The sequence below is a fragment of the Caretta caretta genome, chromosome 2 (genome assembly GCF_965140235.1).
Source record: "Caretta caretta isolate rCarCar2 chromosome 2, rCarCar1.hap1, whole genome shotgun sequence".
NCBI classification, from domain to species: domain Eukaryota; kingdom Metazoa; phylum Chordata; order Testudines; family Cheloniidae; genus Caretta; species Caretta caretta.
The window spans coordinates 230,308,670-230,333,325 of record NC_134207.1 but is presented as its reverse complement, the minus strand read 5'-3'; the positions used below and the strand labels follow the sequence as shown (position 1 = coordinate 230,333,325).

The window sequence follows — 24,656 nt, the reverse complement described above, 5'->3', positions numbered from 1 at the left end:
CATTGCTTCCTCTGACCTACTCCTATACATTGATAGTAAAGATCTCAGTCTCTAAAAAGATGGAAGTTATTTGCATCAACTCTGGGTGGAGGGAAGAGGGCAGGAAGGGACTGGGGAATAAGATGTTGAGTCTGATGTAGACTACACACTGCAAACACTTTATCACAGCTTCTGAACTAAAATTTTGTTATCTATAATAATTATACTTTTATATTTTGCTTCCAACATTCTGAGATTTAACTTAAACAACTTTTCACCCATTTTTGCACAGGATAAATTTCTGAAACACATTCTCTTCCTTTAAACAACAGGTAAAAGCAAAATTCTGGGACAAAAATTCTGCTCTCACTAACACCAGCCTAAATCTGGAATACCCCTACTGACTTCACAGTTTCCCTGAATTACACCTTGCAAATAAATGAGAACAGAATCTGAACTTTTTTCATCCAAGTCCCCCAGCTGGGACCTTACCATCACCCCTGCCTCAAAGGAGGGTTAAGGTGGGCTATATGGAAAGGGGGTTGGCTCCCTGCTGTGCCAGTCAAAGGAGCCCCGAACACCACCCCGCCTTTTGCTCCTATAACCAACACCTAAGTCCTTTACAAACCATTTATCGGGTCATTGCATGGGTAGTGCATGACTCCTCCATTTGAGGGGGCTGGGTGCGCCCGGACTGTGGCCCTGCCTCAAGGCCCACTGCTGCTCAGCCTCCTTCCCCCAAAGTCGTGCCCACATTCCACCTGTGGCCCCGCTCAGCCCCCTAACACCAAGCCCTCCCAACCCACCGTTCATGCTTCTTCGCCCCCTCCCAGAGGCCTCCCTGTGGGCAGAGCAGGGATGGGAAGAGGCAGAGGGAAGGCAGGGCCTCGGGGCGGAGCGCCAGTGGGGCTCCAGCCAGGGCACCCTTTCAGTGACGGCGCACTCCAGAGGCGACAGGCCAGCTGTCTGGGGAGGCTTAGCCTCCCATGGCTTCTTATGCCCATCACCTATGGGTCACTGTATCCCTTCCCTATGGATTACCTGCACTGGACACCCCAACACACACTTACATAATCAGTTGCAACTCTCGTCCTTGCTCACCATAACAAAGCCCTCCCTGAACCTGCTTTGGGGAAGGCGAACAAAACCCCACTCCACCTAGGCCAAACTGGTGGTGAGAGAAAAATTTCTTCCGAGCCCCCCATGAAAGGATATTGCACACAGACACCCACAGTAAGTCCAGACCAAACCTGGTATTTTGCCACCTACAAGGGGAGGAAGGGAGGGTGCTGCTCTACTTGGTGCATGGAAAAAGGCTTCTCCCACTGGGCTAGTCCCTTTTCAACTCCCCAGGCCTTCGGGTTGCTGGGGGATGAGTCAGCATCACCACACTGACCCCTCCCCTTTTGCAGCAGCCTCTGAGCCTCTTTCCCACCCCTAAAGCACTATTCCCTCTCCCCCAGCAAGCCGGACAATGTCCTCCCCACCCCGCATAAGGTGCAATGCTGTCATTCTTCGGCAACACAGCATCAGACACACATGGAAAGTTCTACCGTTCTGAAAGATTCTACTGGTTTTGTTGGATTTCCCCCTTTTAAAGATAAGGAATCTCTCTGGTACAAGTTGATTCTTTCAAGCTTTTGGAACTTCTGAAGTACACCTAGTGTACTTGGGGCATTACTAGAAGATTGTTCATTTTTCAATATACATATTGGCAGGGCTCTGTAGAAATACTCACTGTACCCAAGCTGCGAGACAATAAAGCTGTACTCTTCAACATTGTGGATACTAGCCAGATCGCCATCCTCCTTTCTACACGAAGTTAAGGCATCTTTCCATATTTTGGTGTCTCTTCGAATTATGTAACAATGACCTGCATATGACATCCACTGAGCAGGGCATTTAATAGGCACATTAGTCTCTGAAGGAAAAATGACAATGAAAGATTTCAGACCAGTACAAAAAAAAGGGAGAGGAAAATTACATAAACATGGAACTAATAGTCTCCTGCTGATCCACGTATCAGTGTCAGGATGCAAAGTCTGTCATCCCAAATGCTTTGAAGCCCTCAGACTTTGCCACACCCATTTTTAATTATTTATTTATTTATTTATTTATTTATTGTTCTAGATTGCTGTGGTCCTCTAGTGGAAAATGCAGCATTAGACCAGCATATTCCTTGAGTTCATGAAAATCCTCTTCCTCTACAAAAGTAAAGGGCTACACGGGTACTTCAAATTGTTTGGGCAGTTTGCAGTACTATCATTTGGATTGCACTTAGTTATAGACTGTCATGTAATGAGCACTCTGCTCTCCCATAACCCATATACACAGCTTGGCTAGATGGAACCCATAATCTCCAGCATTGACTTTAACCAACACGCTTAATGTCAAATATGTGCTTAAGTGCACCGTTGGATTGGGACCTAGGCCACTTTTTTCCTTCCTTCTCTGGGGACCGGGTCCTGGAAGGCACCGAGTGCCACCAACTACCCTTTACATCAAAGTGAGGATACACAGCGCTTTGGAAGATCACACCCTGCTTCCTTCCATGATTCTTACTCCCAATGGACATTTAGTAAATTGCTTTACTGTGTGCATCTCTGCCAGCACCATATTGCTGCTGTCATCGCATTTACTCAGGGATTCCTTTGTGGTCAGGAACTTTTGTCTCCCTTCTTTTACTCCTCCACATTACTGCTACGCTGAGATGGTGATGCTAAATCTGAAGCATAAGAAATGAAGTGGCAGCTCCTTCACCAGGAAAATAGATGCAGTGCGAGTCAGTATTTCATGGACAGTTTATTTCTGATGATCAATTAGTATTATACTTTCAGAAGTTCTTTGTTTTCTCAAGACTGATCACTAGGAGATATGTCACCATTATTAAAAAAGAAATACAAGTTAAACTAGGCAGTAGAGTGATAGTAACACTAAGTCCCAATTCAGGAAAGCAGTAGTTGCAGGAAAGCAACTTTAAACATGTGTTTAAGTCCCACTAATTTCCACGTAATTTAAGTACATTCTTAAGTGCTTTAGGCCTTGTCTGCACCAAATACTTTATCAAACTCGCTACATTTCTCAAGGCTCAAGAGACATTCCTGAGAGATGTCGTTACGCCGACCTAAACCCCAGTGAAGACACCATTCAGTCAACAGAAGAATTCTTCTGTCAACCAAGCTACCTCCTCCGAGGGGGTGGACAAACTATAATGAGGGGTATAACCTACCTTCTGTTGCTGTAGCGTCTACACTACAGTGGCCTAGCTGCAGTTGTGCTGCCACCATGCTTGTAGTGTAGATACAACCTTAGGGATGGAGCATTTTAGAAGGCATAATTTAATTAAAGCCAGCATTAAAGAATTGTTCAGTGTTCTATACGAATATACACTGACCACACATTGGCAAAGTGGGAGAGGGACTAAAAAAAAAAGGTTAGATCATCAAAAGATTTGGAAGCTGAGAGCCTGATGTCTGTTGTTCATATGCAGAGGGGCAGCGAGTTATATGGGCCGGTGGTGCACGGGCTCCAGCAAATTCAGGGCCCAGGGGCCCGGTCTCTCCCCTGCGCACCTCCCCCGGCCCTGCCTGCCGCCCCCACGCACCTCCCCCGTAGCGACCCCCGGCCTTGCCTGCTGCCCCCACAGACCTGCCCCGAACGTCCCTGCCTGCCCCTGCAGCTCCGCACTGCACTCCCTTGCCAGCCGCTGCTGGCTACAAGGGAGCGGAGCTGGGGGCAGGCTGAGGCAGCTGCTGCACCTGCAGAGGGAGGCGGGGAGGAGGCACATGCCCCATGCCCCGCACCCACTCCTGCACCCAACCCCGTCCCAGACCAGAGCCCACATCCAGCACCCAAACTCCCTCCCAGAGCCTGCACCCCAACAGCCTGCACCCAGAGCCTGCACCCAGCACCCAAGCAAGCACCGTCCCAGAGCCTGCACTCCAACTTCCTCCCAGAGCCTGCACCCCAAACCCCCTCTCACACCCAAACTCCCTCCCAGAGCCTTAGGTAGGTGTGGGGGGTGGGCAGGACCTGGACCCGGACCTGTTCTGGGCACCACCAAAAATTCTACAAACCTACCACCCCTGCGTATGCAGGCATATTGTTTTGTATATGTAGATTGCAGGACTGGAACCTATTAAAGGTTTGGAAATTCAGGCAGACCATTTTGGTCAAAAGGTTAGCAGTAAAGGCCACTGAAAACAAAACCATATGGATTTAAGGAGACATCTAGGCATTTTTCTGGAAAGAGAGGGGGGATAATGGGGGGAACAGAAACAGTGACAAAATATGGAGATGGCACAAAGAGAGATTTTAAAGGAATAGCTTTAAAGCTAGGTGGTATTTTCCTGCCCAGTGCTGCCTTGTGTTTTCACTACATACATTCAACTGGTTCTAGATCTATATGCATGCTTCTTTCTAAGAAACAAATACTTCTTAAAATACTCTCTCTAAAAAATTCCATTGCCACCCGATACCAAAATGCCTTGGCAAGTTAGGGCTGGTCTACACTGGGAACCTACATTGACATAGCCACGTCTCAAAGGGGTTTGAAAAATCCATACCCCTGAGACACATAGCTAGGCTGACCTAGCCGCAGTGTACAGCGTCAACCTACCTACCGCCTCTTGGGGAGGTGGATTAATTACAGTGAATGTAGAATCCCCTCTCATAGGCATAGATAGTATTTTTGCTGAAGCACTACAGAGGTGCAGCTGCAGCACGGCAGTTGTGTTGCTGTAGCATTTTAAGTGTATTTAGTTTTATTTTACAAGGTATCAAATGTGATTACAAGTAGCAACAGATTCTCTTCAGCAAATGAAAATGTGAGGTTTTAGACAATTCCATTGTCCTTTTTCAAAATAAATACTTTAACCTGTTTCAGGTACTGACAACGACATCTCTGGGCCACATCATTCCCCCAGGAACTGTGCACAGAGGGGCCCTTCTGTTTGCACATGGAAAAGGGAACTCAGCCACTTTCTGCTAGTCCAGAGATTTAGGCCAAAGGAGAAGGCAAATTGTGTGGGGAGTGGGTGGGACAGGACTGCCGTAGGAGGAGGGGTGGAATCCCACTCACTCAAAGGTGAGATCTTCCTTTACACGATCAGCTGCAGAGTCCTGAGGCCACTCTTACTCTTTCCTCATCTTTTCAGACTCTAATTACATCACATTTAAAATAATTGCCATTATTGATTTATTTTATCAACCAGCCTACCTGAAGGAATAATGAAAGACTCTAAAGTGGCATTTCCTCTTTTACAAATGTAGCCAAGTTTCTGATCACATTCCCGGTTTTCCCATTTAGCACCTTTTCCAGGATTCAAAGCTGCACAGATTTTCCCAGGCTCTGGAGCGGGACTTCCTTTGATGAGAAATAGATACAAAACCAGAGAACTTTCATATAAGCACATCACTATCTAAAGAAAACATTTTTGTAGCCCTTACTCTGTAATTTTTTGTCATTTCATTCCCATACTGTTTTACCAACATGAATCCGCAGGGATCAGACTAAAATACACACATGTAGAATCATTTCCCCATCATGCCAACAACTTTTTCTCTTGTCTGCTTTGATCAGCAATGAAATAATTAGCAATGCAGACATTTAGATAATAATTAGAATTCAGAGTAAACAGTTGATTGAGATGAATGGGGTTGTTCACACCTCTCAGAGCTATTCTTCCAGGGTGTCTACACACTCCGATTATTAACCAGTTTAGATTCTGAAGATTTTCTTTACAACTGCAAGGGTTAGGCACTTGTTTTTTTCCTTTTCAAAAGAAGAATGCATAGACTCTGGAGCACAAGAGGCAGTCTACCAGGCCCAGGAAAAGGACCAGTTCAATGAGATGCAGTGGACTGGCCAAGTCCATGGTTTGACTTTCACATTAAAGACTTGGTAGGTAATTAATTAGCTGACTGCAAAAACGGATGACAATCTGAAAAGTTGCTTGCCAGCTTGTCCAAACAAATGACAATAACAGGATATTTGTGCTAGAAGCTAACAAGGAACTTCCAGGAAGGGGGGGGGGGGGCGGGGGGGACCCTATAGGAGAAAAGTAGTAAACTCCTGTATAATGATTAAATCACTACAGTAAATTAGAAGTTTTCCTGAATCCGCTTTAATATTATTACACTAATCCTGTTTTTCTCTTCAGCCTTTGAACACCAAAGGTGTAGGATCTACACAAGTAGATACGAATATAATTCATATATCACAGCAAAGCAATACTTTTTAATGTGCGAGAATGCTCAACTGAAATTGTTTTATGTTATTGCTGCTATTTTATTATCACAGTAATTACTTTATTAGTAGTATTTTCATTTATATGATGCACATTCCCCTAGGATGTGGGTGTCATTATCAAAAATAAAAAATAAAATAAAAATCAGCAAGTTGATTTAATAAATGAGAAAATTCAACTGAAAACTGGTTCTTACCCTGCATATTCCTGTGAATGGCACAGGCTAGCTCCATGTGTTGGCATCTTACCACATAAGTCTGAGTTTTTTTCATTATCTAATTTTATTTTATTTTGGCCAGGCTGCTACTGATCCTACAAACACATATAGTGGATGTAAGTCTTACGACCATGAGCAGTCCCCTTCGCTGGTACACCTCCATCTCAAGCAATGAAAGCCTTCCACCAACCTATGTGGGGCTGGCATGTAGATTCTTTCTGTGGTGCATTCAGTATATTGCACCCTGTGTAGCCCCTGTACTAGATATAACTAGCAGGGAGGTACTTGCACCGGCTGGTAGTATTTATTCCTTTCTCCACTATTGTACATATCTGACCTCCTGCATAACACATGCTATAGAATTTCACCCAGTGAACTTAATATTTTCGTGCTGCTTAAAATAAAGTGATTCATATCCTATTGATTCGTGTATTTAACTGCACTGGAACATATTTATGCTTAAAAAAGAAAGTCCTGTGGTCATGGAAATGTCCCAAATATTTTAAAAAGAAGGACAAATGTACAAGTAACATATCTCTAACAAGAACACAGTTCAAAGTTTTCTATGAAGAACCAGCAGTTTGCTAATTATATCTAAGGCAAGAAATAGGATATGACATATGGGAAATTTAGATACCATGTGAACAAAATATAAATACCATAGAGCTTTCAAACATTTTTCTGGGTTTAGAAGCTATGATTTCTATTTTTTATTTTTGAATTATTAAGTGCAGAATTCTGTTCTTGAGAAACACGAGATGAGTTCTGTTGTACGTCCTCATTCATCTTCTTTTAACACAAGTTAAACAAGTTCCAGGTACATAGGAAGAGTAGAATACTGGAGCTGAAATCCACTACATTGATCTAAGAGCAAAATTTTGCCTCTAAAATTGATTACCAAACCTATTTATACTTACCTGGAACCCAGTTTAAGTATCTGAAAGGGCTACCACCACTCCATTGCCATCCACTGTTGAAATTCAAACTGTTAAGACCAAACCAGAGAGAAGAACTCAAAGTCCTAGTTAATCCTAGATAACCAAGAGAAAGACAGAAAAGATCACCATGGGGGTGCAAAACAATGGCAGATGCTATTCCAGTCTACTGGGTAGTGGCTGCAGAAGGGCTCTGTTGCAGCTTCAAGCCAGCCTGTCTCTTGAGGACTTGAACACCATCCACTCTCATTCATCGCTTAGCACCCTGCACAAAGCATGAGTACTCAGAATTTGTACGGATTAAGTGAGTTTTATTTCAAATTATTTGGCAGTATGGGAAGTTTAAGCAGTGGAGACACTTACAGTTCATTTTAGTAGTAAAGGTATTACTGGTTCCAGCAGTATGCCCAATTTTAAGTACCGGGAATTTTGCTAGAATGAGTAATGCATCTAAAACTGAATGACCTTTTTAAGTGTGCCTGCTAGAAACACATGCACACGAAGATAAGACTAACCACTTTACTCTTGACACTATAAAATGCAAAATTTATGTTAATATTCCATTAGGGTTGCATGGTTTAAATCACAATAGGTCAGAAATGCAAAAGTGAATATTCCACCACCAAATATTAACTCATCCACTTGCACAACCTGCATCATTGAAAAACAGGAATACATTACTATAAATATTTAAAGAGCTTAAAATGTACAAGATATTGTAGCATGCAAAAATACTATTCGTATTTTATCAAGAGACATTAAAAATAATCCCTGTGTCTTTTTCTTTTAGTTAGACTTGCACCTTCTTCTGTTTCACCTGCTTTCAGGTCTACAAACATTTTCCTGCTACTAATCAAGTCAGTATCACCATAATCAATTTCCAGATTATGGTCACAATCCTGGAAACACTTATACACATAAGTAACTTCCAGTAAAAGTAGTCCCATTGAAGTCAATGGGACTACTCACACGTGTAAGCATTAGCAAGTTTAGAGCCTATTATTCTATAGTTTACCTCTTACTTTGAGGCTTTGGAAGGTTACTTGACTGACTACTGAATGTCAAATTTTAGCATAGGGCTTCATTGGTCTCAGAAAAAACATTGCACTGATATGGGTCACTTACTTCTGCTTTACTAACAGTATAGCATCATGGTGATAGAATATCTAGAACAAAATGCCTTTGATGCTCTCAATCATGCAATTTAAATATGTGCTAGATCAGCACTTTTCAAACTGTGGGTCGGGACCCCAAAATGGGTAGCAACCCTGTTCTAATGGGGTTGCCAGGGTTGGCATTAAACTTGCCGGGGGCTGAGGCTGAAGCCAATGCCCGAGCCCCACAGCCTAGGGCTGAAGCTCAGGTTACAAGCCCCCAACCCTGGGCTGAAGCCCTTGGACTTCAGCTTTGGCCCCCCTGACCCAGGGCAGCAGGGTTTGGGTGGGCTCAGGCTTTGTTCCCTCCCCCTGGGGTTGGGTAGTCATTTTTGTTGTCAGAAGAGGGTTGCAGAGCAATTAAGTTTGAGAACCCCTGTGCTAGATGATACGATGCAAGACTATTCCTATTCGCAACTAAGAGGGGGTAGCCATGTTAGTCTGCATCCACGAACACAACAGGGAGTCCGGTGGCATCTTAAAGACTAAAAGATTTATTTGGACATAAGCTTTTGTGGATAAAAATCATTTGGGCTTGAACAGGGACTGGTAGTGGCTGGCTCACTACAAAAGCAGCTTTGCCTCTCCTGGAATTGACACCTCATCAATTATTGGAAGTGGACTACATCCACCCTGATCAAATTGGCCCTGTCAACACTGGTTCTCCACTTGTGAGGTAACTCCCTTCTCTTCATGTGTCAGTATAATAATGCCTGCTTCTGTAATTTTCACTCCATGCATCTGAAGAAGTGGGTTTTTTATCAACATAAGCTTATGCCCAAATAAATCTGTTAGTCTTTAAAGTGCCACCGGACTCCCTGTTGTTTTTGTTCATATTCTGGTAATCTAAAAGAAATCTGACGAGGTTCAATAAATCAAGAACTTAATGTGTCAGGAAACCATGGAGGTCCTACCTATGCCATGATTTCTGTGTTCGACAGGATTTTTAACTCAAAAATAAAAACTTAATGGAAAATACGCTATAAATATTATTAGATACAGTTATTAGAAAAAATAATCCTTTTTGTAAGCTTAAAAAATGGAAGACACTTACAGCCCAGGCAAGTTTGTCATCTGGCGATTGTAACATGCTCAGAATATTTTCTTACTTACCTCACAGTATGATGAGGATGAATTAACATGCATAAAGTACTTTAAAGATATAATGTGTGATATAAGTGTAATAGTTAAAATGTACAGAATAAAAAAAACTGCATTTGCAGTAGTAATCATTTTATTACTCTACCTGCCAGGTATGTTTGCTCATGCAACTCTGTGATACTTAATAATTCTGCATTCTGTTGCTGACAGCTTTTCCTTGCCTGGTGCCACATTAGGGCTGATTGGGAGTTTATCTGGTAGTGGACTCCTGTCAATGGATCTGTATACCACAGTGTGTCAATGCCTTTAACTGTAGAGATAAGATAGGTATGTTATTGTTGGTTTCTATGAGTGACCCAAATGAAACATAGAATAAATTATGGAGACTAAGTGTACAAACACCACTAGTGGGCAGATATAAAATGATCTGAGGATCACAGGTGTATTAATATATATAGTCCATAGCTAAGCCAGGACAGTAGAATTGACTGAACTACTCATTACATATAATAGGCCAGACTCTTAGCCAATTACTCAGGCAGTGTAAAGCCCCTGTCTAGGCTTGAACATGACCAGCTAAAAACATGCTGATGAGTTAGCTTGCATCTACATGAGGGAAAAGGTTGGGCTTAGGTAGGGCTTAACCAGAACGGGTTAGCAAAGCGAGAATCAACTCGACCACTTTTCCAAGTCAAGACAATGCCTCTGGATGATGGGACAGAACAGAGCCTAATGGCCTACATCACCTAACTTCTTCTAATTTTCTCACTCTGAATCTTCTTTTCAGTAATAAAATACGAGCCTTAGACTGTGCTAAAATTCTTGCCTCAAAGAGTTGAAACTTGTATGTTTGCTGATCATGGGAAAAGAGCTGAAATTCCTGCAGCATAAATCAGAGGCTCTCCATTTGTAAGCTGTGAAACAGTTGAGAGAAAGGGGTCTTTTCCTTTTCCTATCTCAGAAGAGCTCAGAAAACTTTAGTGTGCGAATCAGAGAAAAGCATTACAATAAACAACACTGAAGACAAAGGAGAGTATATGTTAAGTGTCAGTAGGTCAGTAGCCAGTTCCACTTTTTCCTGAATTGGAGCTGGTAGCCTGCAGATAATATAAAATGCTTTGTTTCAAATTAGCCTGACACACTAGAAACAAAAATATATGTTGCAATATACATTTTCCTGGAAATTGACAAATTTTAATATCAGTATCTAAAACAAGACCGTGTCCAAGATGTTTTATGAATACAGGAAAGAATAATCTTTTTAGTATCATATGTTCTGTTTAAAAAAGCACCCTGAACTGGGGCACAGCGAGTATTGACTTGAGGTAACAGGGAGAAAATTAAATCATACCGGATGTTACTACTTATTTTTTTCCAAAAAATATGTTTGACACGTTAAGAAGTGTTTTTAAAAAAAATTAGGTGCATTAATATGCTCTGGCCTGTTGGCAGCTACTTTTCTACAAGACAATTACTACAGGGGGATAAAGAAAAGGAGTACTTGTGGCACCTTAGAGACTAACCAATTTATTTGAGCATGAGCTTTCGTGAGCTACAGCTCACTTCATCAGATGTATACCGTGGAAACTGCAGCAGACTTTATATACACACAGAGAATATGAAACAATACCTCCTCCCACCCCACTGCGAAAGCTCATGCTCAAATAAATTGGTTAGTCTCTAAGGTGCCACAAGTACTCCTTTTCTTTTTGCGAATACAGACTAACACGGCTGTTCCTCTGATACAGGGGGATAGGAAAGAAAATGCATTTGAAAATCAAAGGAATTTTTTTTTATGGTTAAAATCTTCCAAAAGCTCTTGTCTTGCAGAGCTTAGGAGCGTCACAGAACAAAGCTTCAGTTCTGAACCCTGGGACTGAGGGAAGCTGCCCAGGCTTCAATGCCATTGTTACTCAAGCTAGATTTTATCTAGTTAGATCTGAACAGGCTACAATGACATCTCCCAATTGTAGATATACCCTTAGAACAACTCAATTACAAGGTTTCCAGCCTCCACAGGCCTGAATCTCAGAAGCCTTCTCAGCAATCTTTTAGAATTGGAGCTACCCAGAGTACCAGAACTTCAGGAAGAAGGGGAAGATTACGATTTCTGGGAATGATGCAGATTTAATGTTTAACCTAATTTAATTACACATGCGTGTACAACACATTGTTCTTAAGGTGCACACTTAAACAACAAACACAACTCTGCTGCATACATTCAGTGGGCAATTTTCAAACACCTCTAATTCACTGAAACCTGGCCATTTCCTCCAGAGCAAGTCCATGCAGTATTTGTCTTTGAGGGCCTCAGAGATATTTTACCAAAAAAGTCATAAGGTCACATTTTCCTTATTCTCAAAAATACTCAATCTTTAAAAAAAACAAAAAAACACCTTTGGGCAGAGACCAAGCATGGAAAATTTCAGCCCTAAAGACCCTGTTTCCGAAAGTTATTAGTGAGCACAAATATTTATTGTTATAGTTAGTGCTCTGATGGAAGCTAATGCAACGTGAACTTTTACAGATCAGAACAAGCACCCCACAATTATATAGTAGATATAACATCAAGGGATGTTAACATTTCGTTGCATCTTAGCAATGAGCAGACCAGAGTCAAGATAAACCCTTTATTAGGAACAGAAAATATGTACAGAAATCAGGTCACAAACTTTCTGCTGCTCTGTGTAGCTACTTTCTTTGTTTCTGCTCCAAGTAGGAACAGTGTCATGGGAAACCAAAGACTGCATTTAGAGAGTACAGGAAGCGTGTCCTCTCTACTTTTCCTGGAGGACTTATCAATAGCACAAACTGTCACCACAAGATTGCAAGTTCAACTCCAGCCCGTATCAGTAATAGTAGTAACATTTTTACCATCTACCAGCGGCTCAGTGGTCTACGGAGAGGAAGCCAGTGGTCTCAGTCCACTTCCCAGTATACAGATGCTACCACTCTCAAAACAAGCACGACAACTGACACTTTTGTTAGCATGCTTAATAGAGTCACACCAGGGGCAGCATCATTACAAGAGGAAATCGAGAGACAATTCTGCTACACAGCCAATACATTTGGCTTATATCTATATCTCTCCCACAGTCAGGAAGGAACCCAGCTATTTTTATATATGGACTCCACATATGTGGCTAAACACAGTGCTGTCTCAGGTAGAAAAGAAAACAAAAAAATGTCTGAAGTGTCCCAAAATCTGCCTTCTGCTTATCTCCTAGCTCTCTTCCGTTGAAGTGCTCTTCCCCTTCCTCTCGCTGAGAGAATCCAAGACCCAGATAAATTTATCAGGTCCCTCTGACTGTTTATAAATGTTAGGTCATCCACATGAATGAAAAGAAACAATAGGATATGACTTGAGTGACCAGTTATACAGCACAAGTTTCAAATCACAAATACACTTGCAATGAACTCTTCATGAGCAATCCATAGGCTAAACATCTGTTTGCAGTAAACAGCTGAACAATTGCCAACAGTGAAAAATTCTGTAATAGTGGTAGGTATTTCACAGACAATTTGTGAGTGGATCCAGAGATATCCAATTTCACAAAATTAATTGCTTATGGTTAATTGTTCAGCCAGCTCCACTCATGACCTTACACTATATAACAAGACTCCTTCCCAAGCCCCATTGCCTGAGGTGCTCTCTGGCTCTCCCACATAATGTCTCATCTAACCTCAATTGTAAGTTCCTTGGGGCAGGGACTGTGTCTTATTTATCTGTAAAATGTCTGTCTGTCTCTCTCACACACACACACAAATAGCAACAAGCTTCCCCACTCCCGACTGTTCTGTGAACGGAGTTGTCGTCTCCGTTGCTGTCAAGCCAGCATCTTTTTTATGAGCACTAAATTTACATGGAAAAAACGTAATAGTTTAGTTGCTTGCACTGAATACATTCAATTTATATAGCTGCTCAGGGCAGTTTAATACAGAGTAATAGCCCTTTCTTATTTGAGTACATTGTCCCATGATTAAAAAGCTCTGTTGTGATGCTATTATTCTTTAGCTTTTAGATATAACTAAGCCTGCCATGAATACCACCTTTTTTGATACCCAAGAACATCAATTTACAGTCCACTATGGCTTTGGGGCATTTTAGAAAAAATCTGTCAAGACTTGCAAGAAAGCCTATTTTGGATGAAAAAAAATCAAATCAATTGTTTTGTTACAAAGGAGTTAATACAGCTCAAAGAAGTTGTTAGGCCAGAGCATTCCCACCCATAGGATTGAAACAGGCTCAGATGTAAACCCTAGATCCAAACAGTATGCAATAACATGGTGAGTTCAAAACTGGATCTGAATACGAATTCTGCAGCTCGGACCTGTCTTTAATTAAAATGTACCACACAAATAAACATCATATTTAATTCTAGTACTGAAGAACCAGGAAGCAAACATGAAGGCAATCAACATAATGTAGTTCTTTGCAAAAACAATCATCTGAATGAATTTTCGCGAATTATGTCAAAGAACCAAATACCATTTTAACAATTTCAAGATGCTGCCTCATCTGTTTTATTTGGAGCATCCTAGACCAGAGGTGGGCAAACTACGGCCCGCGGGACCGTCCTGCCTGGACCCTGAGCTCCCAGCCAGGGAGACTAGCCCCCGGCCCCTCCCACACTGTCCCTCCTCCCCTGCAGCCACATGGCTTCTGCCCGCCCACCTCTCAGGCTTTCCAATAAGCCTGTCCAGCTGCTCTGAGCGGCATGGTAAGGGGGCAGGGGTGGGGGGTTGGATAAGGGGCAGGAGGTCCTGGGGGGAGTCAGGGGACGGTTGGATGGGGCAGAAGTTCGGGGCGGGGGCAGTCAGGAGACAGGGAGCGGGGGGGTGTTGGATGGGGGGTGGGGTCCCAAGGAGTCTGGGGGTCCCTTGGGGGGGACAGGGAGCAGGGGGGGTGGATTGGGGTGGGGCCCTGGGGGGCAGTTAGGGATGGGGGTCCCGGGAGGGGGCGGTCAGGGGACAAGGAGTGGGGTAAGGGGTTAGATGGGTCGGAGGCCTGTCAGGGAGCGGGGGTGTGGATAGGGGTCAGAGCAGTCAGGGGACTGGGAGCAGGGAGGGTTGGATAGGGGGTGGGGTCCCGGGTGGGCAGTTAGGGGCAGGGGTCCTGGGAGGAGGCGGTCAGGGGACAAGGAGCTGGGGGGGGGTTGGATGGGTTGGGGGTTCTGAGGGGGATGGGAAGTGGGAGGGGGCAGATAGGGGGCGGGGGCCAAGCTGTTTGCAGAGGCACAGCCTTCCCTACCCAGCCCTCCATACTGTTTCACTAACCCGATGTGGCCCTCGGGCCAAAAAGTTTGCCCACCCCTGTCCTAGGCAATTAACACATAAAGTGAGTCCTGTTTAGTGTGATGTCTTTATGGGATTAAGGTTTGCAATGTTATTGGTACTGAATTTAAGAGAGCTGCTACTGACGTGGAGGAAAAAAAGAATTTCAAATATTATTTCTTCTGAAAGGCAATGTGAGGAAATTATGCAAGGCAGACAAGAGGAGGCACAGTGTGCCTTAAAGAATGAAGGCATGGTTACCTGTAACTGTTGTGGTTTTCTCAAAGAGTCTTAGCTTTATTATGGTAACACTGTCATGATGCTACAAATGAGGCTGAGATGAGGCTTTCGTTCTAAACCCCTACATCCTAACCTGTCTGAAATGATTCTAGTTGTATTCTGTCATCAAGGCAGAATAAACACAGCCCACAGTTTTCCCAGCACCACACAGTGGTGTTTCTCTTGGCTCTGGCTACAGTCAGCTGACGCTCTACTGATAGAACACAACAAGGAAAAAGGGCCCTCAGCACTGGGCCAAAAAAAGGAAGGGCACCCTCACGGTGGAAAGAAGGCAGGCCAGAGGAGCAAGGGCTCAGTAAATCTAGCTGATTTCACGAGTGGGAGTAGCTTGTACCTAGTGATCTTTCAGTGTCTCTCAAGTTTATAAAGGCCTTCTAAAGACTTGGGACCTTTTGGACAAGTCCTGTAGAAATTACCAAGTTTGAAATCCGTAGGGTTCAATAACAACTAAATAGGGATCTATGGAAATTCCTCCAGAATCCTGTAAAGCACATCTTCTCTCTAAAGGGTTTTTGAATCATCCTATAGAAATCTATAGAAGATATAATGTTCCTCACTTGGTTATCTCTCCAAATGATCCACTTCTGAAATCTAGCTTGGCAATTTGGAATTATTTTTTTAAAATGTACTCAGTTATTCATTACTTGTTTTTATCATAGTTAAAAATGAAAGGGCATTTCCTTTTCAACTCCTCTTTTCAGAGACTCTTTTGAAACAATTACCAATTAACATTTGAGGTAATAAAAATGAGAAATTTTCTCAGCACAGAAGTGAGCTTTTTAAATGTTTGAAGAAGCTTCAGCCTTTTTTTAAAAAAAGACAGTCATTCAATGTAAGTGCATTAGGATGATTAAATAAATACATTTTATCTTGTACTTTTTATTTTAAATAAAAAACTAAGGTTTTTAACTTGCACTAAAGTCAGGAAATTTAGAGTGAAGCTTCCTTATTTTAACTGTGACTATACATTGCAGTTGGCTTTTTCCTTACAGGATCACAAAACACCAGGCAATCTGACATACTATTGTATTTGAGTAGTAATAGACTTGAGTATAATACACTGAATAGAAGTTTTCTGCAAAACTGTGTGCACCATTTTATGTTTAAATTGCATCTTTTTCTACAACATAGGGTCACATTTTCAAGACAACACCCTAGCTTCTAGTTCTACTGCTCAAAATTATGCAGATACTTTTTTGCATGCTTAAACACAGTACAGTATCTGTGTTTAATTGCCCTATTACATGAGCAAATCTGATAACTACAGGCTCAAATACACGCTTTCATAATTTTGCATGGGTGCAGTTGGAGGCTGTACTTTTTACAGCTGGGTCCTAGCTACATATATGTAGTATTTAATAAGCTTCCCTAGAAAGAACATCAAGGCCGTGAAAAACATACAAAATTCAAATTTTTTATTGTACAGTAAAGATATGAAAATGAGGGACACATCCGCATTATTAGTTTGCTAAATAATATGCGATGTCAGAAAGTCTTAAAAAACATACAAAACTTACATTTCAGCGGACAAAATCCATATTTTTTGTCTGCATCAAAGTCGTCAGTTGTCCCACACCAGAGCCAGCCATCTGACCTGCCATCATCTGTACACTCAGCATACCATTTTCTATCAAACTTGAATGGGAATACGCAGGGTGCTCCATTGGCATTTCCTAGCAAGGTAAACATACCTAAGGAGATCGAATAATAAAAAAATATGAAATATGGAACCTATGTCTGCCCAAGTTTGTGGTTATAATATGGTAGACAGAACATCGTGCCACAGGATGTAATCTGTGCAAGCAATGCGTTGCCAATAATACCACATTCTATTTCCTTATTCTCAAACTTCCTGTCTCCTTTTCTATGATGAAATCCAGTTTGAGTTCTTAGTGTCAGTAAAAAACTAAAAATTTTCATTGAACAGAATTAACCAAGCATTCCTATTTTAAAATTTCAGAGTACAGTATTAATAAGTATACAAAAAGTCAGTAGGGCTGAGGTGTTACTACCAGTTAAGAATATCATTACTGTACTTCTGTAACACAAAGTACATTTGTTCTATGAACCAATTCAGTTATTGACTACAGTAGTTGGGGAGAACACATGTAATGATGAATTGGAAGGGTCTATACATAACAATGGCCCAAATTCTGTTATTCTTAGTTAAAATTCCCATTCATTTCTAAAGGAGTTTTGTCTGGTAAGGACTGCAGGATTTGGCTTACTAAACTAAATGAATAGCATAGGGCTGGTGGGTGTGTGATTTGCATGCAGCCCTGTGTTGCGGGAGGTACAGAGCAGCATTATCCATGGGGGAGTACTGGGACAGACTGTTTCTCAGGAAGTATAATCTGTCCCAGAGCATCCTGGTATACACTTGAGATACCAATGGTCAAGTGCACAGGGATGGTGGGGCCATGACCCCAGCTCCTTCCTGCCTGCTTTCAAGCAACGTGCTCCCTTGGGCTTTAATTCTGCCCCTGGGCTAGGGAGTGCTACTGTGATTAGCCAGCCCTGGGACAAACAGTGAAAGGGCAGCTAATCTTACATGCCTCCTTCCTGTGTGTTCGTCTGAAATTGATCAGAGTCTGACCCACAATCATTCATGTGTTAAAAAAAAATCCTAAAGAAGCAGCCACAATTATTTTATATATTTATATCAACAAAAACATTGTACAATTAAATTCATTAAAATATCCAGTTTATTTACATATTCCACAAATGTCCGCTCTGGGAACTGCCTCAAGTAATGAGCCAGTAATTTTCAGTGTCCGGGAGCTAAACAGATGAATAGTTACACAAACTCCAAGATAAACAGAGTATATGTCTATATTTATTCCCAAAGAGGGAATGCCTTCATAACAATGATTGAGTTTGCATTCTCAGAGTTTCTGTACACGCTCCTACACACGTACAAACAACAGCAGCATTAAATACTATATTTGTAAAGTTATATTCTTGTCTTGTGTAATTAGTGCTACTATTTGGCAGAATTGCTTTTTAGAACGTGAGTTCACCAATAGAGCCCAATTCTGTAATAAATGACCCTTCTCAAAACTCCAGTTGATTTCATTGGGAGTTCTGCTCACTGAACAGTTACAAGACTAAGAAAATTAATAGGCATCAAAATGCTCTAATATGTACACTAAGAAATTAGTTCAGAATGAAGAGATTAATTTCAGAACATTACCTTCATAGAATCGGGAGCACAAATCATCTCTGGTTCCATAGATCTTCCACTTACTCCATACTCCTGATCCCTTGTAGAGCATAATATTCTTTTCCTGTTTGTTGCCAAAGTTGAAAAATAAATCTTCACCTTGGATTGCAAAAAGGGTCTCATTTCTGCATTCCCATTTTTGGAGTTCACTTGCCTTATCACACGGATACAAAGTGATTGGAACCCAGTCTTTCTTTGACGGCACTCCTAAGCATAACTTCAGTGCTACGCTCATCAGCTGGTGATCAGAGACCCACCTGAATTTTTGAGACTCATTGTCCTGGTTGCAATTCGCAGTTGTAACTGAACTAGAACTCAGAACTTGTACACAGCGCTTGTGGTCTTCATTATATATTAAAAATAGTTTGGTATCTGTAAAACAAAAAAAACCACAACAATAATATTGCATGGGGATGATTTTAGGTAGACGTAAAGGTTTTTTGACTCAAGCAAGGGCCTTTTGATGCTTGACTTTGGGTTAAGACCTATCTACTGTTCAGTTAAACTAGGAATGATTCTCTAGTGCCCTGCACCTTAAGTAATCATTTCCCCTATTCAACGTGTGCGCAAAATGCTACTAATTCTGATTTTACACATTTTGCCTATGTGTAAATGACAATACAAAAGGTGGAAGGCAGTGGAGAGTCAGACCCTGAGACCTAAATCAGCAGTCAAACTGGAAGGGCGGGAAAAAAAAAAAGAAAAAAAGCTGTGACCACAGGAGTCATTAAAAGCCATTCACCATGCACCATAGATTGTGCAGCTCTTCAAAATATGATTGTGCGCAATCTCTGGGCTCCCTGAGATTGCTCCCATTCAGTGAGGTTTGAAAGTACTCATGGACTCCTTGGCCCTGGCTTCCCCTTAGAATCATAGAATATCAGGGTTGGAAGGGACCTCAGGAGGTCATCTAGTCCAACCCCCTGCTCAAAGCAGGACCAATCCCCAACTAAATCATCCCAGCCAGGGCTTTCTCAAGCCTGACCTTAAAAATATCTAAGGAAGGAGATTCCACCACCTCCCTAGGTAACGCATTCCAGTGTTTCACCATCCTCCTAGTGAAAAAGTTTTTCCTAATATCCAACCTAAACCTCCCCCACTGCAACTTGAGACCATTACTCCTTGTTCTGTCATCAGCTACCACTGAGAACAGTCTAGATCCATCCTCTTTGGAACCCCCTTTCAGGTAGTTGAAAACAGCTATCAAATCCCCCCTCAGGGGGTGGGGGGAAGTCTGATGCCCTGACAATCTATGCTAAGGTCCCTGGGCTTCCTTCTTTAATGGGAGTGGTTGTACCTGCCAAATATCAGCCACTCATGGTGCCCAAATGATATATCACTCAAGTAAATTGTGCAGATCTGTGATCCCCACATCCTCCTTTCCCACATGCTTTCACACGGAATGAAATAGCTAACAGTGTTGACGTTTTAACTATCACCACAGAGTACTGTCATTAACACCTGCCTGAACTATTGTTCCAGAATTTCTTACAATTTAAAAAAAAAATGGCTGGAAATTGGTGAAAAAATGTTAACTTCACAGTTTTCTGGGTAATATCACTCTTCTGCTTTTCTTCAACGTTCAAAAAAATCCCTTATATTCTGAAACATAGATACAATTTTTCATTTTCAACCCATTGTAGCTCAAAAAGTAGTTAAAGGACTTCTATTTGCGTTAAAAGTAGTTAAAGGACTTCTATTTGCATTGAATGCTGATAACTATCCACGCTAGCTAGAAAGCCAGTCATGTGTACGTGGTGGGCATGAGATTGACAGCAGCAGCACTCGACTTGTTCTGTACTTCTGACCTGCTCCTGAAGGAGAGATGGCCGCTTGGTAACCTGGGCCATGCAGGTAACTGAGCTGCTACCACTCTTCCAGAGTGGGCCTGGAGGTGGAAAAAGAGGAGGAAACAGTGTGAGGAGATGGCACCCTCGCCTCCTGCCCCTCTTCCTCTTCTGAGTTGGCTCCCTGCTCCAGAAGGAGAGATGGCAATTACCAGATAGGGAGCTGGGTCCAGCGAGTTCCAGCACTTCCAAAATTTGGGTGAAGATTGGTTAAAATAACAAATAACGGCTTTTGTAAAACCTGGGAAATTTTCAGTAGAAAGCAGTAAAAACAGAAAACAAAGGGCCTTATGCATAGGTTCACACTCAGTTCGCATTTTCAAGGTTTCCTCCACAACCATAACAGTTAGAGATTTCCTTCTCCTTTCCTCTCCCACCCCGTGCTTTACGTTATATCTAAATCTATCATGGAGACCCGTAGACTATATCCAGCTGGGCACACAGCTCAAGAGTTTGTCACCCGTGATCCATTTAACATGAATTTTAAAATTGGTATTGCCCTGTTTAACAGTTCAGTCTGATGGTTAATGACATAATTCAAAGCTGGTACAGTCCTTAAAATGCCCTTTCAGATATGCAGTAAGAAAGACTCATTATTTTTTATGACTTAAGGCATTCAGAATAATTGGTAATTATTGAATAAAATAATTGTAAATAAAATTAATTACATAAGTTGCGAATACTTTGGGGGGTGCCAGGTTAGCTCCAAAATATATTGTATTGTATTTTTTGTTGAGACTCCAAGGTGTAAGTAATTATACTCTTCGGAGGAAGGATAACCCGGAGATGAATAACCTGCTGTTTCAATAAAAAGCTGACCTGGACTTATCTCATGCATTCTTTGGTTTCCTTCTCTTGTCCTCTGGCTTCCAACTCATTAGGAAGCCGCATAAAACTGATGAGCACTGGAGACAAACTCCTGCCTTTTGCCAATTCGTTATACTTGCAGACAATACAAGGAAATGTATAAGTATCATCACTAGTGATACATTTTTTTATTATGCTTTTGTACTAGCAGTTAACCCAAAGTTACTGTAAACTGGTATATGCAATGTTTACAATTGAAACACCCCTTTTCTTTTCCTGAATCCTTATTTGAAGTCACTAGTCATTCCTCTGGAATGGTGTTTGAAACATGAAGGGACATATGAATCTTTAGCGCATCAGGCACGTAAATATCTTGCAATGCCGGCTACAACAGTGCCATGTGAATGCCTGTTCTCACTTTCAGGGGACATTGTAAACAAGAAGTGGGCAGCATTATCTCCCGCAAATTGTAACCAAACTTGTACGTCTGAGCGACTGGCTAAAGTAGGATTGAGTGAACATGCAGGCTCTAAAATTTTACATTGTTTAATTTTTGAATGCAGGTTTTTTGGTATATAATTCCACATTTGTAAGTTCAACTCTCATGATAAAGAGATTGCACTTTAGTACTTGTATTAGGTGAACTGAAAAATACTATTCCTTTTGTTTTTTTACAGTGCAAATACTTGTAATCAAAATAAATTTAAAGTGAGCACCGTACACTTTGTATTCTGTGTTGTAATTGAAATCAATATATTTGAAAATGTAGAAAACATCCAAAAATATTTAAATAAACGATATTCTATTATTGTTTAACAGTGTGATTAATCGCGATTAATTTTTTTAATCTACTATTTAAATAAGGCTGTACTATAGTAGTTCTCAGACTGGACAGGCCCAAGCAGCCAATGGGTCAGTGAAGACTTTGTAGGAGAGTTAAGGGAGTGGATGCAACTTGCCTAGATTTTCAGTGTTAAAGATTGTAGTAGGAAGAGAGCCTAAGACATAAGCCTTTGTATCAGAGGCCTGGTATGAGGCAGGACCTGCTCACAGAATCTGGCAAGAACAGATATTGCAGAAATACACATTCCTGAGGAGTGCTAGTGACAGAGTACTCATGCAAACACATCCCGATATCAAGTGGTACCAAAACATCCCAGTATCAAGGATGGTATAAAAACATTCCCCAAGGATAACAGGAACACAAGGACCCCTCCTAAAAGATAAGGTCAGAATGACAGTAAACAATAGAGATGTTTTGATCGAACCAACATGTACGAGGTGATGGGTGATAACTAGCCATGTCAGGGAGCAGTAACTAACTTGTTTTTATCAGGGTATAAAGATGCATCTCAGAGGGAGTATCTTTGTCTGGCCTAGAGAGGAACGGAAAGTCACACCATTCACTGAGCTGGTCCATTGTTACTAGCTTACATGTATTAGTGGTCAGGTAGAGTCTGCAGGATACTAGTACTGTGCTTTGTTGACAATAAACCTGGCTGGGTGCCTTCATCCCTTAACAAATTGTGTGGTCATTGGGCGGTTCGCTCAAGGTCTGCCATGCCAGCTGTCTGCGCAGGGCTGGGCCAGCACACAGGGGGAACAGCCATATGCAGCCAAATGTCTATCAGCATCTAACCACAAATTTACACAAAACTGTGATCATTCACAGAGTAGTGGGAGGCTTACACAAAATAGGGTTCCTCAGCTTTTGAAAGTTGGAGGACCTCTGGTCCTCTGTTGTTACCTCTGAATCCCCTTTGTGCGTGTGTTTTGAGTTGTGCTGCTAATAAACCTGCAGATATTTATAGAAATAGGTTTAAAAAAACAAAAACAGCACCAAACTTCCCCCCACCCCCCAATCCAGCTGCTGAAAAATATCCAGCCAGCTAAGTAAGAGATCACCACATATCCCTACAGCACATTATTTAGGCACGAATCCCCTCTGTGGTGTGATTCAGGGATTAGTCTAGATTCTACCACTGGACAAAGTCGGATAAGCAACTTCGGGCACTTAGAGCCCGATTCTGACCTTTTTGATCCAGTATAAATCAGCAGTAACACCACAGACTTCAGTAAAGTTACATTGGTTTTATACTGGTGTAACGGATATCAGAATTAGGCCCATAGTGTTTAGTGTCACATCCCACAGAGGTCACAGATCTAGTCAAAGTGGTGGCTTGTTAGTGGAAATCAGAATTGTGCTTTGCTGGTGAGAGGCTCCGACAGACACGTAGCTGCTTTATCTATCTGAAGCCATTCAAATTCTTAGCTTGGCACAGACTGGAAAAGAAGGGACTCTGCTTCTGTACCAATGAGAGAATGGGATAGAAAGAACAACTCTAGCGGTAGGAAGATAAAGGAAACATTTCAGCCAATGCATAGGGTGTGAGAGAGGAGCTTCTTCAGTGAAGAACAGGTCAGAGAACAGAGGAAATAGGTGCCTTGAAGTTGTGACTCTATCTGCTGGGCTAAAAGTTACACGATGCTAGGCTCAAACCTCTCAGAAATCCAGAGGCATTTCCTCCTTGGTCCCTCAGTGCTGTGGGGAAAGGTAAGGGAGTGCAGCTAGAGCTCCAAGAGAGAAAGGAGAAGGGGGGCAGATGATCAAGAGGGAGAACAGGAGAAGCAGCTGAGGGAGGAGCTTGTAGAGACAGCAGAACTTGGGGGGGGGGGCGCGGCAGAGATAATGGAGAAGGGCATAGAAGAGTGGTCTCCAGAACTCCAAAATAAGATCTTGTTTTATTGCTTTAGAAGTAGCAAAGCAGTGGCAGCAGAGCTGTGTACATGACTTGCAACTCATGGCTCCTCTGAATAGGAAGGGGCATATTATACAGTCCACACTCTGACAGGGTCACAACTGCTTCTAACTGTTCCCCCAGAAGGAGCCTTTTCAAGAGTCTCTGTCTCTGCCCCTCCCCACAGCTCTGCTCCCACTCATCACTGCTGTGCGTGTAAATCCTCCCCTTCACCTGACAGAGGATTCCACAGATCACAGCGAGAGGGGCAAACATTTCTACCACATTAGTTTAAAATGTGTACATCAAGGCTGATAACAAATAGAGAATGATCAGACTCTGCAACACAAAGTGTGTCTTAAAGCATGAGAACAGATGCACTTTCACACCAACATCCACATTCACAGCACAGACAGAGCAGACTTACCAAGCAGCTGAAAGGCACTCTGAATGAGAGAGAGAAAAACCAGGAGCAGGGAGAGAGTCATCACAAATGTTTGATTATTTTCTTCCCCACCACAAAAATAAAAGGTGAAGAACTGTAATCGGTTTCTATCATGAGGATATTTCTGAAGCGAGCCAGGTAGCAGGTCCTCAGCACTTGTGAAGGGCTGATGGATCAGGGGAAATCTCTGTGCTCTAAATGATAAGGAAATATCCTGTCACATGGGGTGTTTTGAAATAACAGGAATTCACAGTTCAAACTTTGCTTTCCTAAGCTAATTTCTCTGCTGAGGGAAGAGTCTCCAACAGAAAGGCAGGTGATAAAGTGATGACAGATGAGGGCAGTTTTTCAGGGACTTTGTTAGTGATTTTCCAAGGAAATCAGCCCT

The 24,656-nt window shown here is 42.1% G+C and overlaps 1 protein-coding gene across 1 annotated transcript in view; it reads right to left on the bottom strand.

Moving 5' to 3' along the window:
* The window catches only part of LOC125631379 (macrophage mannose receptor 1), an 85,660-nt gene extending 61,211 nt beyond the window's left edge, over positions 1 to 24,449 (bottom strand). Inside the window, exons 1-7 of the mRNA XM_048838008.2 lie at positions 24,251 to 24,449; positions 18,402 to 18,803; positions 16,726 to 16,899; positions 9,780 to 9,944; positions 7,362 to 7,475; positions 5,198 to 5,344; positions 1,718 to 1,900 (exon numbers count right to left, since the gene is read on the bottom strand). Coding sequence (XP_048693965.2) covers positions 1,718 to 1,900; positions 5,198 to 5,344; positions 7,362 to 7,475; positions 9,780 to 9,944; positions 16,726 to 16,899; positions 18,402 to 18,803; positions 24,251 to 24,311 — 1,246 coding nt within the window. The 5' untranslated portion in view covers positions 24,312 to 24,449. The remainder of the gene's footprint in view (positions 1 to 1,717; positions 1,901 to 5,197; positions 5,345 to 7,361; positions 7,476 to 9,779; positions 9,945 to 16,725; positions 16,900 to 18,401; positions 18,804 to 24,250) is intronic.
* Between the last annotated feature and the right edge of the window lie 207 nt (positions 24,450 to 24,656).